General features: G+C 40.4%; 2 protein-coding genes across 4 annotated transcripts in view; one reads left to right on the forward strand and one right to left on the reverse strand.

Annotated features, from left to right (window-relative positions):
* LOC109933938 (protein FAM83G) overlaps positions 1 to 11,468 on the forward strand; it is a 30,506-nt gene extending 19,038 nt beyond the window's left edge. For all 3 annotated transcript variants that reach the window (XM_048609779.1, XM_020532801.2, XM_048609780.1), the window contains exons 4-5: positions 998 to 2,438; positions 10,441 to 11,468. In XM_048609779.1, coding sequence (XP_048465736.1) covers positions 998 to 2,438; positions 10,441 to 10,902 — 1,903 coding nt within the window. In that variant the 3' untranslated portion in view covers positions 10,903 to 11,468. The remainder of the gene's footprint in view (positions 1 to 997; positions 2,439 to 10,440) is intronic.
* Positions 1 to 16,561, reverse strand: part of slc5a10 (solute carrier family 5 member 10) — a 125,759-nt gene that overhangs the window by 54,724 nt on the left and 54,474 nt on the right. The window contains exons 7-9 of the mRNA XM_048609781.1: positions 13,342 to 13,422; positions 11,064 to 11,269; positions 9,598 to 9,733 (exon numbers count right to left, since the gene is read on the reverse strand). Coding sequence (XP_048465738.1) covers positions 9,598 to 9,733; positions 11,064 to 11,269; positions 13,342 to 13,422 — 423 coding nt within the window. The remainder of the gene's footprint in view (positions 1 to 9,597; positions 9,734 to 11,063; positions 11,270 to 13,341; positions 13,423 to 16,561) is intronic.

Here is a 16,561-nt window from a genome sequence, read left to right on the forward strand (position 1 = left end):
TTTAAAATTTGTTCATTCCTATCCTTTTACAAATAGGAACAGTTATTTTCCCATCTGCTCTGTCTAGATCTCTCAAGATTTTGAAAACTATCAAATCTGCTCTTAGCCTTCCCTCCTTCAAATACAGTAGCCTCAACTCCTCAGATCTATCTTCCTAACCAGTTCCAGGGATGGGAAACTTCATTTTGACAAACTTGTTCTGCACTCTTTCCAATGCATTCATATGTTTCCAAAGTATAGCACTCAGAACTCCACACCAATACTCCAGATGAGGTCTGATACTGTCTCATGCAGGTACAGTGTAACTGCCCTGCTGTTCCGATCTACGACACTCTTAGTAAGGCCAAGGATAGTATATGCTTTATTAACCACACTCTCCACCTGTACTAACACTGTAAATGACTCATGCACCTGTTCACCATGTTTCTCTACTCCTACACACTCTGTAGACTAGTACCCTTTATTTTATACTATCCCTCTATGTTCTTGATCCTAAATGTATCACCTCTTATTTCCCCACATTGAATTTCACCTATTCCACCAAGCTGTCTGTGTCCTTTTTAAGTTCTACACAGTTCTTTTCACAGGGTGCAATATTGCCAAGAATGAAAATAGAAGGAGCAGGAATTAATCTATGTGGTAGTGCTGATGAATCATTTGCCCTTTTATATCATCAAGACCATTTTTTTTTCAATTTCCTTTGGCAGAGTGGAACAGGCTGGTGATACACTGCTGCCCATTTTGTGCTACACTCAAGATGGAATTTCTACTTCAAAACAGCTTTCAGAGTTGATGAGCCTGAGTGTGCTATGTGCTGCTGTATACTGCGGCAAATACAACAATGTAGTGGGTGTCTTGAAACTGAGCGATTTCGATTTATATACTAATTAAGCAGCAAGAACCAAAAGAAGTATCTCTTTGTAGGATTTAGAGATGTATTGCTTTGCTGTAAGTCCATGCATGCGTTTAGACTTTTTTATTTGCTCTTTCCTTTCAGCTTCACTTGGACTGCATCTAGACTAGATCGCAACATCGTCACCGTGATTTCTGGTCAAGCTGTAGAAACGTTTGATTATGAATTCAGAGAACTGTTGCACTTTTCCAAAGCAGTTAATATGCATAAACTGAACTTGGCTCCAGAAATAGCAGAACCCGAGCCTGTTCAGCAGGCACCTGTTTTAACGGCAGAACAAAGTGCTGCCATTGCCAGGAAGCTCATAAACCCCAAGTATGCTCTTGTCCGGGTAAATGACCAGAACACTGGTTCAGATGGATCCGAGAAAAAAAATAACTTGAATGGTACAAAACAATCAAATGAACCAAATAAGGTGCAGAAAGCTGCAATGGCAGCAGACCCTAAAGACGAAGAGTCTATAACTCATCCAGCTCTGTTGAATATGCCCAAAGTGGACATGTTTCTTTATCTCCCTACTTATCCAGAGATCCCTCATAATGAGAAGCAACAGCCAAATGGTCTCTTGAATGCCAAGGAGAGAGATCGCGTATTTTGTCAAAGTGATACAGTGGATGTTGTGTCCAGAGTTAGTCCAGATCCCTCGAATCCAGCAGTGGCTCAACAAAAGGATGCAACTTGTAAAATTTCAGGCATGAGTCAGGCTCAAAATTTAACTGTGAAGGAAAATCAGTCGCAAAGAGATGGAAATAACATGGACACAGAAAATAAACTAAGAAAGGATTTGTTAAGCACAAATAAAATAATTAAAATTTCAAAAGCTAAGCAGAAACAAAATAGAAATGTGGGAAAACTGGCCTTAAAACCGACAGAATCTACTGCCATCAACTCCATGCAGGATAAAGATGAAGCATTGCACAATAGCACAGAGGGTGTAGAAAGCCTACATGTGGATTCAGGTATACCAACATATAGAGAACACAGTATCAAGCAAGTAGCTCATGACTCAGAGAGAGAGGATCAGAAAGAGGAGGAAGCATTAACTCTTGCCATGGATAAAATAGAGGTTGTGACAGAAAACAATGAAGCAGAGCCTGATCATGAGATCCCTCTAGAGGAGACTGACTTGTGTCAAGATGATGACTGTCCATCGAATTCTTCAACAAATTATACTCCAGACTTGAATACAGAAAGCAGCTCTTTCCACGAACCATCATCTGACTCCGATGACTTTTACGATTGTGACCTTGATGACAACAAGGTGAAAGGACCCGAATCTCAGCTGAATAAGGTCAATGATGAATTTACGATCGGAGAAGTGAACAACTTTGTCAGCCGAGCCACTTTTGCACGTCCATTGGCTAATTATAAAGAACTATCCAGCTCGATGAACGATATAAGAGAAGGCAAAACTGTAGGAAATAAAGGTGTGAACACTTTCTTCCAGGAGAGAGCGAACTTGAGGAGGCAGGCTCTGGATAAATTAAAGGTTACACTGGCAATAAATTATCATGATAAATTCCAGGTAATTTCCTCATCTGATTTTCTTTACTATATGTTTAGAATACATTGCCTAGTAAATGATGTTTATAACCAAATATTAGCTAGTGATATGTAGGTGGTAGCATAATTATCAAAGCAATGGCTGTGAATAGCTAGTGGTAATTCACCTTATTTTTAACACTGAATACATAATATTTACCATTGGCAAACATAGAATGCCTTCTAAATCTCATAGCCATTCGATCAACAACAGCCAAAACAAGTTCAACACAAATGTATAGATATTTTTAATCCACATGTTCAGATATGTTATGACACAACTCTGGAGCAGGTGAGACTTGAACGTGGGTCTCTTAGCCCAGAGGTAGGAACAATACCACTGTACAACAAGAACTCCCTCACACAAATGAGTAGGACCTTGATTACTATTTCAATGACTGTCTAAATCATCAACTGTTGCTGTATTCAACAATTAGTAGCATGAATCCATGCAATAACTGGTGGGTAGAATCCAGGAAATGGATTATTTTCTATTCTCTAGTGAGACCTGGGCATTGCCTGCTGGGCCAGTATTTATTGCCTGTCCCTAGTTGCCCTTGAGAAGGTGGTGGTGAGCTGCCATGACTATTCATATGGTAAACCAATTTTAATTTGAAACAACAGTGAAATAGCCTATTTAAAGCTACCCACAGAGAGAAAGAAAAACTGCAACTTGACTCATCCCTGGCATGCTTCAACGTTACATTTATTCTTTCTGGGCATATGGGTATCGCTGGCAAGACCATTTTGTTGCCCATTCCTAATTGCCCTTCAACAGAGTGACTTGCTAAGCCATTGCAGTGGATGGGTAAGAGTCAACCGCATTGCCGTGAATCTGGGGTCACACAAAGGCCAGGCCAGTAAGGCTGTCAGATTTCATTCTATTCAGAACATTATTGAACCAGATTGGTTTTTGTATCAATCATTGATAGTTGCTATAGTCATCATCACTAAGACTAGATTCATAATTTCAGATTTACCAACTGAATTCAAATTCCATCAGCTACCATAGTGAGATAGAATCCAAGTTCCGAGAGAATTAGTCTGGGATTACTAGCCCTGACACAAAATCAAATATACCATCACCTTCCCCCATATCAATAAACCCTTCACCTTGAGTGAGAATTCCTGGTTCCTGCTCAGAATGAGAAAGTGATCTATTTCATTTGAAATACAGGAGGCAAGTTTAATCTAATGCTATGGTGAGGGAACCCATGTAATTTAGGGGAATACTAGTTTTACACACGGCCCACAGAGTGCAAAAAGGTTACACCTGATCCTGTGATTGTCCCACCCTGTGAATGGGTTAAAATTGCTGCCGTTATATGTAGAAACAATATGGAAGATGGATCTGGAACAGAAAGCATTCACCTTCAAAGATGCTGCCAATTTAGGTAGAATCAGAATGTATCCAAGAACCAGGGCTCCAAAGGCATAAATAAGCATAAGAACCACTTTTAAAAGTGCTTTTAAAGCAAGATAAAGGTCTGAACATTTACAGGCAAATGAACCAGAATGTTCTCAATTCCCACCCACCCAATTCAGACCAAAATACACAGAGTGTATTTCTGAATTTCTGCATTTCTAAAGAAGGGTCCCAACCCGAAACGTCAACTTTCCTGCTCCTCTGATGCTGCCTCGCCTGCTGTGTTCCTCCACACTATGTTGTGTCTTACTCAGAGTGATAGTTTCTTCCTCGCAGCAACTGGATAATACACAGTAAAGGAAAATCTGGCTTTGGTATCCAATTTGCTTTCAGCATGGTTTCATTTCTTGTTTAAAAGGGATTTATGAGTTTGGTACCTGCTGCATCTCTATCACAGGTACGAAACATTCGATATTTGGAACCACCTACTCTAATTGTGAGTGGACATTGCTCGATCCTTATTCTGTGGAATTAAATGTTTGAATGGTGCAATGTAAAACATATCAAAGCCGTGCCAATCCAACAATTTGGAGTTTATTCAGATTACATTAATCCATTATCAGTCCCTTAAAAATTCCTATGAACATTTTGCTGTGCTATATACATCAATGCAGTGACATCTTTTAGATGTTTTCTCTTCATGCCCGATGGTGTGCTCATTGTTCACTTGAAAATTTTTAAATGTTCATGTCTCAGCAAGCTGAGGGGAGAAAAAGGCACTAAACATTCTCAGAAATAACTTGATAAAAATCCCACAAGGGTATTTTTCTTAGGCTGAAAATGAAGATCTCAGAAGCAATGGTAATTGATGCGTTTTGGTTTTGCCTTCTTGGTTTGCTCGCTGTGAGAATCCCTCAATCTGATTGGCTGCTCAGCTGGCCTGTCCCTGGACATCAGTGACTTTGCTAGAAATAGTGCCAGAATCAAATTAACATTGTAATGAGAGAAATTGACACAGCAGAGTTTGCCAAATACTTAAGGTGTAGCTTTCTTCAAGTCAGCAATCAATGCTGTCCCTTTATTGCTGACCACTAATTGTCTGGAAACTCTGAATTCAAAAGATCCTGTGGCACTACTTGCAGAAGAGCAGTGCATCTTCCTGGTAACCAGGCCTATATTCACCATGAACCGGTCCAACAACAAAATGTTTGCCAGTTAGTTCTGTTATTTACTGTTGGACTTTGTATGCAAAATGATTAATAACATTTGCCTTGGCCATCCAATAAAATAGGATATCCCTATGTCCCTCATTTCCTGGGACAGTACTCAGTCAAGGAGATGTGCCCATAGTAGATTTCCCATTTCATAAAACTCATTCTGGAACGAATGCCCTAATCATTAATTACTGTGTGCTTTCAAACCAGGAGCCACATGACTCCAGGAACAAAAACAGATGTTGCTGGAAAAGCTCAGCAAGTCTGGCAGCATCTGTAAAGAAAAAATCAGAGTTAATGTTCTGGGTCCAGTGACCCTTCCTCAGAGCCCATTCTGACTAGTGATCAGTCAGTATCTGGGGTGGGGCGGTGGGATGGAGCAGGCTCTGAGTGTTGGGGGGGATGTCAATCTGCAGTTTCCAACCAATCATCATGGAGGGACTTGAATTTATACAGAGATTGCCCAGTGTGCATGCTCTACCATCTAAACCCTTGTCATCAAACTTTGCTGGATGGTAGTTTGCTACCGGATGGTAGAGCCAAAATGCCCATGTAACCAGGGCCACTTTTAACTGGACTAATGAGCAGTGACTGCACATGATGTGTGGATTTTCCAAGAGCCAGACTTGAACACTTCCTTGTGACCATGGATGGTGTGGGTGTGTGCAGAGGCTGTGTCACCCAGATTCACTTTAGAAAATGATGCTTTACATCGACATGTTTGCATTCATTGACGGTTTACATTACACTACAGTTGGCCACGGTTCTGTTTGGTTGATTATCATTCTACCAAAAGGGAAGGAAAAATGCATGCAGACACCGAACAAATTGAGATGGAGAGGAGAGGAAAAGTGCGAGGGGACTAACAAAACAAGGGATGACATGATGAATGGCAGTGCTGAGGATTAGAAGGACCCATATGTGCATGTCTATAGATCCTTGAAGGCAGCAGAACAAGTAGATAAGCTGGTTAAGAAGGCATGTAGGATCCTTGCCTTTATCAGTCAAGGCATTGAATACAAGAGGTAGGAGGTTATGATGGGGCTGTGTAGGACATTGGTTAGACTATAGCTGGAGTACTATGTGCAGTTCTGGTTGCCACATTATAGCAAATATGTGATTGCACAAGAGAGGGTGGATTGGAGTTTAATTTCTGGCATGGCCACGATGGGCTAAAGGACCTCTTTCCATGCTGTAATACTCTTGACTGTATGACTGGGTAAAGTAAGGAGGTTCATAGTAGTTTCAAGGAAGGGATGAGTTAAAAATGAATTGTGTTTACTCCCTGGCACATTATTAGTTTTCTTATTTTTCTGCATCCTCGCTGTATCACACTTAAACACTATGGAGAGGAATAAGTTATTCAACTGGATGATGAACCAGAAGGTGAGCTTTGGGAATTGGGATGCCATTTCTAGCTGCACTATATTCACTATAGTTCATCGTGTTTAAGTTGCTCAATGGAAATAGAAGCTGTTTGTTGGTTTCTTCTATAATGACCACAAGCCACAAATCCAGTCTTACCCAAATCCAGCAACTGGTTTATCCAAAAATAAACTTATTTCCTGGGCTGTGCTTGACAACCAAAGAAAAGGATTTATTTAATGGGCCACCTTATCAAGTAGCACAGAAATAATACTGATATGATATGAGTATCAGATCCGTGAGATGAGAATAGGTGTTTGGTTGGTATAGCACAACTCCATTTGGAAAAAACACTCCAGTGTCAGTGTAACCCTGCCTAAAATCTAGCCAATACTGCTGATGCCAAATGTCACTTTGTTGTTTTAAGATTGCTATCCTTGTAAAGGTTGGTTCATTCTCACAATGATTTTTACAGTGAGGAAATCTGTAACCAGGAAACCTTGCTCAATCATTTTTCAGTGCTAGAGGACAAAGGGAAAATCCTTCAATTTTTTTCTTCTTGCATTCAAATCTGAGCTTTATCTACGAAAATGTCAGGGGTTTATTTGGGTCTGTCTGCAAAATGTCTTGTTACTGGCCCTTCTAGTTTTAGGAGGAACAAGCACAAATGGGGCACCAGTTCCTAATTTTATGTTTATTTATTTTTCACAAGTGCTAATTATTTCACATCAATAGAAACACAGTTCCCTTAAAAAAATGAATCGTCAATGGCAAATTCCAGACTATAGCTATGTAATTATCATCATGGGAACCAGGAGATGGCCCATGGTAAAACTTAAACAAGTGATAAAGTTGAAGATTAACCTGATTTTTGAACATTAGTCTTCATTGTTTGTAAAATCATTTAGAGACAGACCCAAATTAATTTTCTATTTCTAAAGTAATGCTATTTGCACACTTCTGTTTTCCATTAACAGATGCTTACCTACATTGCCAAATATATACACTAAACATTGTGAAAAATTCTAAAGAACCAACAGCTAATTGTTCACATAATTATGATCAATTTTACATTTATATAGCACTGTTTTAACCTCAAACATTGCTAGATGCTACGCAGGGTGTAATAGGTTAAAATGTGACATTAATTCACACAACTGTATTTGGAACGGATGCAACATCTATGACACATATAAACTGTCATTTAGCAGGGTCAAGTCTATTACTGAATACCCTACTGTCATAAATATTAAATAAATAGTGTAAAGGTAGCATTTATGACTCTTGCACAGGAGTGACTAAGACTGAAATTATAACAGACAGTCGCCACTGACTGAACTTCACCAGACTCTCTGGTTACACAATAACCTGACAGTGCACATATTTCTGAACAATGAGGGACAGGAAAAGACCATTCAGCCCATCTAGTCTATCTCACATTAGCCTGTGAGTGCATGTAAATAAACATAGAAACATTCAGCAGGAATAGACCGTTCAGTCCTTTGAGCTTGCTCTGCCATTCAGTATGATCATGGCTGATTATCTAACTCAGTGTCCTGTTCCTGTTTTCTCCACGTACCTCTTAATCCTTTTAGCCCTAATAACTATAACTAACTCTCTTAAGAAAACATTCAACGCTTTGGCCTCCACCACTTTCTGTGGCAGAGAATTGCACAGGCTCACCGCTCTCTAGGTGAAAACATCTCTCCTTATCTCAGTCCTAAATGGCCCATATCTTTAGACTGAATCCAGGCTCTTGATGTAGACTCCCAAAGAAACTGTTAACTGAGATTTCTAGCAATCTGGTGTCTGTTTGAATTCCGCATCCTCTCCAATAGGAACATAGGAACAGGAGTAGGCCATTCAGCTCCTTGAACCTCTTCCCCCATTCAATGAGATCATGGCTGATCTGTTGGCTGATTCAATACACCTGCCTTTGGCCCATATCCCTTAATAATCACTTTGCTAAACCAAAGTTTGTCTATTTCAGATTTAAAATGAATTAGTGATCTAGCATCAACTGCCATTTACAGAAGAGAGTTCCACTTCTCTACCACTCTTTGTGGGAGAAGTGCTTTCTAATATCCCTCCTGAATGGTCTGGCCCTAATGTTTAGACAATGTCCCCTAGTTTTAGAATCTTTAGTTTATCTTTATTTATAGAACAGTCTCAGTTCTGACAAAGAGTCACTGGACTCAAAACATTAACTCTGTTTTTCTCTTAACAGAAGCTGCCAGACCTCCTGTGCTTCTCCAGCACTCTTTTTATCGCAGATTTCCAACACCTGCAGTTCTTTGTGTTTAGCTTAGCCTGTAGCAGAGGTCAGCTATCCATTGGGAAAGCAACCAACATTAAACCATAGTGTAGCCTTGTACAACTTAACACTAATCTAATCATTCCCTAATCAATTTAGTTACAATTGCACAATCTATTCCCTTCATTTATCCAATAAAACTTGATCAAATCACTCCTGATCCATGCTTTATTGAAATATAAAGTTCCAGCTCTGACCTATTTTGATAACTAAAATGATTTAAACTTGAAGTACATCTAATGGCTGCCTCACGTTTATGATAAGTATTGCAACTGCTGACATAATATATCATCAGTTTTTTAAAAAATAACTTGCATTCATATAGAGCCATTGACCATCGGACATCCCAAATAGTTTACAGTCAATTAAGTACTTTTGAAATATAGTCACTGTTTAATACAGTAAACATAGCAGCTAATTTGTGAACAGCAAATAGTAGTGACTTAATAATCTGTTTTTGAGATATTGATTGAGGATAAATGTTGACTAGGATACTCTCTCTGATTTTCTGTGATGTAGTGCCTTGTGATCAATTACAGCCAGCTAAAGTACCAGGTGGAACCTTAGTTGCACGTCTTGCCTGAAAGATAACAACAGAGCAGCACTCCAGCAGTACTGCTCTGCAAGATCATTCTTTCTTTTTGTGTTGAAGTCTCTAAAGTGGGACTTGAAGCCATGACATTCTGATTCAGAAGTGAGTGGTGTGAAATAACGCACAACGGATATTATAGCTTTATATGCTCATTATAAATAAGGAGGCATGACTAGAGATGAAATATCATTACTATTTATATACAATTGCAAAATCTGTAATAACTGCCTTTGGAAAAGGCTCAAACATTTGAACTAGACTTAGAAAAGATGATAGCTTGAACTCCATTACCTGGATAGAGGGCACGGCTGATCATCCCGGGCATTATAATGAAAATCATAGGCAGCATTTTGAGATAGCTTGCCAGTATTGAGCCACCCTTTGCATGGCTCAGATTCTTTGCAGATAGTGACCGTTGCACAATTACCTGAGAAATCAGAAGTATTTTCCATTGATTAACTTACTGCTAGGAACTGGTCAATGCCATTCAGCTCCTTAAACCTGCTGTGCCATTCAATGAAATCATGGTTTATCTGCATTTTAGCTCCATCTACCCATCCCTGATCCATCCATCTGTGTCCCTTAATACTGGGATAGGACGCTCTTCAGAGGGTCAGTGTAGACTCGATGGGCCAAATGGCCTCTTTCCACACTGTAGGGATTCTGATTGAGATTTCTCTTTTAAAAGGTTATTGTCAAAAATGTTTTCTTTATGAAAGTAAATAAGGGGGGGTGTGGCTAAATCATTTTGCATTTCTAAATGTAAAAGAGAACTCTTGAAAACAAAATATCACCCAAAAGTTAGTGATGTTGGTTTTGCTTAGCAAGTTGTCACTTTTAGAGGAAGAAACAACAGGGCACAACTTGACTGACAGGAGTAAAAGCTAAAATAAACTGAAGAAAGTCTATTCATTTTAATTGGAACTTGGCTACTCTCTGAATTGACTAGGTTTGTTTGTGGAGTAGGTGTACCTGGGAAAGCAAGCTAAAATGCACAGATATCACACCACCTTGTTTCACATCAATATAATAACGTGTTGAAAACAACTTTCAAATTAGATAAACAGCAAACCCGACGAACTTGCCTCTCAATCTATCTGACTAACTCATTCAAATGTTTCTTCTTTGTTACAGAGGGAGAGATACACAGCCCCAACAAAGTCAGCAGCTGCTTTAATTTGGTCGACTGTAGATACTCGGACTTTTCAACCCCTCCACACTGTTTCAAGCAGCCCTGATTTGAGCAAAAGTAGAAGACCGATGCTTAAGCTGAGCGGCCTCCAAAACGCAATGGTGCCACACAATAATTCCCAAAAGGCCGTACCGCGCCGGTCAGTGACAGCATTCCTTGAACAGAAGGGACTGGGCAGACCGGATTCGACAGTGGGGCTGGGTGTGACTGAGTCCAGAATGTACAGTAACTGCAACAAATCCAGTGGAATCTCCATGGATTCAGCCATTTCTTCAATGAGCACAACCACTGCTTTGGGTCTGTCCGTCTCCAAATTAACAACGCAAAAGAACTTGAAGGCAAAGTTGCCAGTTAACAGAATTGCAGAAATGACAGAGTCCACACGCATAGCATTGACCGAGTGACCCATTGAAGCATAGTAAATTCAACAAATGCCTTCTGAACTAAGCAATTAAACTGTACTCTTTGGACAAATCTAAGTATTTAACATAGACCCTGCATTTTGGATTGTGTATATTAAAAAAAATGAAAAAAATGAATGTAAGATAAAATATGTTTACATTACCTGATCTGTGCACCAATACCATGTCGCCAGGATGCTCAATCCAAAGATCATGCCGGTCCATGGGAGATCTCCAGTCACTGGATCTCTGAACAGATGCATGGCATCTGCCCTGGGGAGATGGCACGTTGTATTGGGAATAATCTTTGTTGGAACTGCCTTTAGGTATACACTTTCCAGGTTGTGGTACCCTCCAATCTTGTTAAAAGCTACAAGAATATTGTAAATAAGATTTTTTAAAAATACATTAAAAACTGTCATGCCAGTCCAGCTGCTATAATTATTGGTCTTGCTGATTTTTATCTATGCAACCTATAGATTTATTTCAGGATTTGGTGCAGTAGCCAGTTGAGCTCCTGTATCTTGTATTAGGAGATGCTTCTATGCAATAAATCTATTCTTTCAAAATAGTAATGTGAATGAGTAGCATGGACAATCTATCTCTACTTTGAAGTTTTATTTACAAAGAATTGTCTCTGAAGCCTTCATATATTTATCCCAGATATCTCATTCTTCATTTGATTAGCCCTTGATTGATTGGAAAATTTGATCTTAGGTAATAGAGAAGGTTGAGAAAGAATGTTTTCAGATCTGGCCTTCCCCTTCACCTCCTGGAAGTGACCTCCTCTTTTTAGGAGCATTAGAATAAGATGTTCTCCATCATTAGTTGCTCTTGAAGCACTCCAGTCCATGTGTTTTAGGTACATTCACACTGCTATCAGGAAGGAAGTTCCCAGAACAGTGAAGGGACAGTGATCCAAATTCCTATTTATGATGATGAGTAATTTTGAGGAGACTTGCAGATGATGGTGTCCTAATGTGCTTTCTGCCCTTGTTCTTCTAGGTGGTAAAGGTCACTGGTTTGGAAGGTACTGCCAAAGGAGCCTCTGCAAATTGCCTGCACTATTCTACCTGCAAGGTTATTCTAAACATTGACCACTCCAAATATTCACAGCCCTTTGAGTGGAGACTTTTCTCATTAGCTCTTTCCTAAATGGTTACCCTTGTCCTGAGATTATAATCCCGAGTGTTCAGCTCTCCAACCAAGCAAAACAGTCTCTCGATATCTACCCTCTCATTCTTCTAAACTCTGTAATAATTCTACTGGATGACTCTTCACAAGACAACTCTCTCATCTCACGAATCAGTCTAGTGAATCTTTGTTGCAACCTCTCAATGCAGGTATGTTCTTCCTTGAGATCTTGTGCACAGGAGTGGTCTCACTAAAGCCATGTTTGCATTAAGTCTTACTCGTCTTCTGCACTTTTTATTTATTCCTACAATCTGTAATGTTGGACTTCTTATTTCTTTATTTTTCTAATTTTTTTCCCCTAATATCTTGTACTAAACAAACTGTACCTACATACTTGGTACCTAAGATGGCGCCATAATGGTAACTTGGAAACTTTTCACTGTACTTATTTGAGTACATGTGACAATAAAGCTAATTCAATTCAACCCTCTTTTAATAAAAGTTAACAACACCATTCCCTATTTGTGAGGCCTGCTTGGATCTTCAGAACATACCCAACCTGAGCTGGCAACAGCTAGCTGGATCGAGAAATGGCAAGAGGCAGTAATCCTTTGCTTTTTTTTGGGAACAGTGTAGGGAAGAACAAAATTACATGCAAAGGTAGGTGATGGCCTAGTGGTATTATCACCAGACTATTAATCCATAGATAACAAGGTGTAGAGCTGGATGAACACAGTAGGCCAAGCAGCATCAGAGGAGCAGGAAAGCTGACGTTTCCGGTCTGGATCTTTTTCTGAAGAAGGGTCTACGCCTGAAACGTCAGCTTTCCTGCTCCTCTGATGCTGCTTGGCCTGCTGTGTTCATCCAGCTCTACACCTTGTTATCTCAGATTCTCCAGCATCTGCAGTTCCTACTATCTCTATTAATCCATAGACCCAGGTGCCAATCCTGCCATGGCAGATGGTGGAAGTTGAATTATATCTGGAATTTGGAATCTAATGATGACATTAAACCATTGTCAATTGTTGGAAAAACCCATCTGATTCCCTAGTATCCTTTATGGAAGGAAACTGCCATCCTTACCTGGTCTGGCCTACATGTAACTCCAGACTCTCAGCATTGTGCTTGACACTCAACTGCCCTTTGGGCAATGAGGGGTCTACTGGATAATAATAGGTAATAAATGCTGGTCTGGCCAATGACACCCACATCATGTCAATGAATAAAAAAAAAAGCAGCACCCACCCACCCAATGAAGCCAGTAAAAAAATGATTCAGGATCCCCATGGTGAATCACACAAGCAGTACCTGCAATGGTTAGTATCACAGTTCCAATAATCATGATGACTGTCTGGAGTGTGTCTGTGTAGATAACAGCAGCCAGGCCACCTGAAACCAGAGTAGAAAGGAACAACATAAGAAATCAACTTGTTCACTTCTTTATCATCCCACACCATGACACAATTTTCTTCCGCTGAATCAAGCAGATGGAGTGTTGCAGTCGTAAAGCACTCAGCTTCTTTCACATTGCAATTACGAGAATTCTACGATAAATACATTGATGAGGGATCATGGAGATAACAAGCACATTTTAGATTTATGAATATTATCTACACAAGAGGGCAAGAATTAACATGCTTTCTCGTAAAATCAACAAAAGAAAACCTACAACTAGGCAAGCAGTGTCTAATTACGATTCTGCAGAAACCACATTTCAAAACTGCTCCATTGGATGCAAAGCCTTATTTCATGAAAGGTGTTACATAAATGCAAGTCTTTCGGAAGGAGGAAGAAAGAATTTGGAAATGGTTTAGGTCTGATGACAACTGAGTGACATTTTACCCTTCTAAAGTTGACAATGCAAGTGGTAACTGTGGCATATCCAATGGTAATGGGTAATGTTTCAAAGAGACTCCATCTGCTGGCTCCTATTGGCCAAACAATGCAATGGCAGCCTCTGACAAATACACAAGAATCTGTGTACTGTAACCTGAAAATACTTCACAGGCAAAAGCGCAGAACGCTGAAAGATTCAACGTGTTCAGACAATGTATTGCCCTTTGAAGTTAAAGTACCGTATTCTTCTTTGTGTTTATCTTAGAACCATTAAACACAAAAGGAGACTATTATGTCTGTGTCCCCTCAAGAGCCATTCAATTAGTCCTCATTTCCCAGTACTCTTTATGCATGGCTTTCCTAATTGTTTTCTCCTCAATAAACATCCATAACATCTGGCAAAAAGAATAATAGTTTCTGAGTAACTGGAAGTAAACAATAAACTGAGGTTTTTTATCAGCAAAATTAAATCAGGCCTTTTCAACTGAGAAAATCAGAACAAGAACCCATTTCTCACACTTATGTCAAGGGCTAACAGGTTGGCCAAGCAGAGAATGCTACAGGGGCTAGCCATAACTTGGTGAATGTTTGCATTTTCCTCCCAAGTTATTAAGTGTTGACATGAAGCACACCCAAATCCTGTGATAACAGAAGCAGCCACAGAATCAAGCTCTATTGACTGTGCAAATTGCTTTTCCCCAAAATTTAGGAAAGCAATGCATTAATCTGCATTCAATATTTCCACTATCAGGATATCCTTGCGATCTGACTTCAGCTACGGTTTTGTATTGCAAGGTTATATTTTTAATCACTCAATTCAATTTACTTTCAGCCTTTGAGCCCAGTGGGAGACATTTTCAGAGTCAGTCTGGCTTAGAGCTGATTGCTACTCAAAAAACAGGATAGGCCGCACATACAAAATCAGTCTTTTCCTGACTTTTAACTAACTCAGAAAGCAGCAGCATTTCTCAAATTCAAATTAATAAATCAGCATTGGTTGTCAAAAATCTCCACAGATTGGTTCCTCCCCTCTCCCCTCAGCCCATTCCCTTCCAGGGCCTAATGGTTAGACAGCACCTCCTCTTCAATCTTTCTTGCGGCTGTTTTGTTTTGTTCATTCATGGGATATGGGTACCTCTGGCTAGGTCAGCATTTATTCGACATCTCAGTTTGCCCTTGAGAGGGTTCCTCCCTGAACCATGAGCAAGCAACAGAGAAAAATTGATTTGACCACATTTGGAATACTGCGTACAGTTCTGGTCGCCACATTACCAAAAGGATGTGGATGCTTTGGAGACGTGCAGAGGAGGTTCACCAGGATGTTGCCTGGTATGGAGGGCGCTAGCTATGAAGAGAGGTTGAGTAGATTAGGATTATTTACATTAGAAAGACGGAGGTTGAGGGGGGACCTGATTGAGGTCTACAAAATCATGAGAGGTATAGACAGGGTGGATAGCAAGAAGCTTTTTGCCAGAGTGGGGGACTGAATTACTAGGGATCACGATTTCAAGGTGAGAGGGGAAAAGTTTAAGACAGATATGCGTGGAAAGTTCTTTACGCAGAGGGTGGTGGGTGCCTGGAATGCGTTGCCAGCGGAGGTGGTAGAGGCAGGCACGATAGCGTCATTTAAGATGTATCTAGACAGATACATGAATGGACAGGGAGCAGAGGGATACAGATCCTTGGAAAATAGGCGACAGGTTTAGATACAGGATCTGGATCAGCGCAGGCTTGGAGGGCCGAAGGACCTGTTCCTGTGCTGTAATTTTCTTTGTTCTTTGTTCTAATAAGCAGAGTGCTGGTTATCAGCTTTGAATCTGGTGACTCAGCTGGGTTAATCAGTGGGAAAACCTGGAGAGAGGAAGAGGGGAGGATTTTTTTTAAACTATAAAAAGTCCAGATAGATATATTGTAAATCTGCCATGATCTAAGACCATCTCAACACCAAAATATACAAGCAATGTCACCATTGTAACAATAACCAAGCAATGTTCCATATCACTATTCTGTTGTGATATTGTACTGAAGTCAGCAGGCTGATAGCTCTTTCCCAGAAATGAATAATGCATACGCTCAGCAGCTGCTTCTCATAGCTCTATAAGTCTGTGGCTCTCTGGTAGCAGGCTTGCCTCTCAGATGGAACATCGTAGCTGGTGAAATAATTCTATTGACGCCAGAATCCCATCACTAAGTCACCCTTTATTTCCATGTGCATTGTACTTGACACTGGTCTGGCTTCCTCAGAGCCAGCTCTCAGAGTGAACAGAATCTCTGACACAGAGATAGTAGGAACTGCAGATGCTGGAGAATCTGAGATAACAGGTGTAGAGGTGGATAAACACAGCAGGCCAAGCAGCATCAGAGGAGCAGGAAAGCTGACATTTCAGGCTTAGACCCTTCTTCAGAAATGGGGGAGGGGAAGGGGGTTCTGAAATAAATAGGAAGAGAGGGGGAGGCGGATAGAAGATGGATAGAGGAGAAGATAGGTGGAGGGGAGACAGACAGGACAAAGAGGCGGGGATGGAGCCAGTAAAGGTGAGTGTAGGTGGGGAGTTAGGGAGGAGATAGGTCAGCCCAGGGAGGACGGACAGGTCAAGGGGGCAGGATGAGGCTAGTAGGTAGGAGATGGGGTTGGGGCTTGAGGTGGGAGGAGGGGATAGGTGGGAGGAAGGACAGGTTAGGGAGGCAGGGA

This window comes from Rhincodon typus, chromosome 21, assembly GCF_021869965.1.
Source record: "Rhincodon typus isolate 14 chromosome 21, sRhiTyp1.1, whole genome shotgun sequence".
In the NCBI taxonomy this organism is placed as follows: Eukaryota; Metazoa; Chordata; class Chondrichthyes; order Orectolobiformes; family Rhincodontidae; genus Rhincodon; species Rhincodon typus.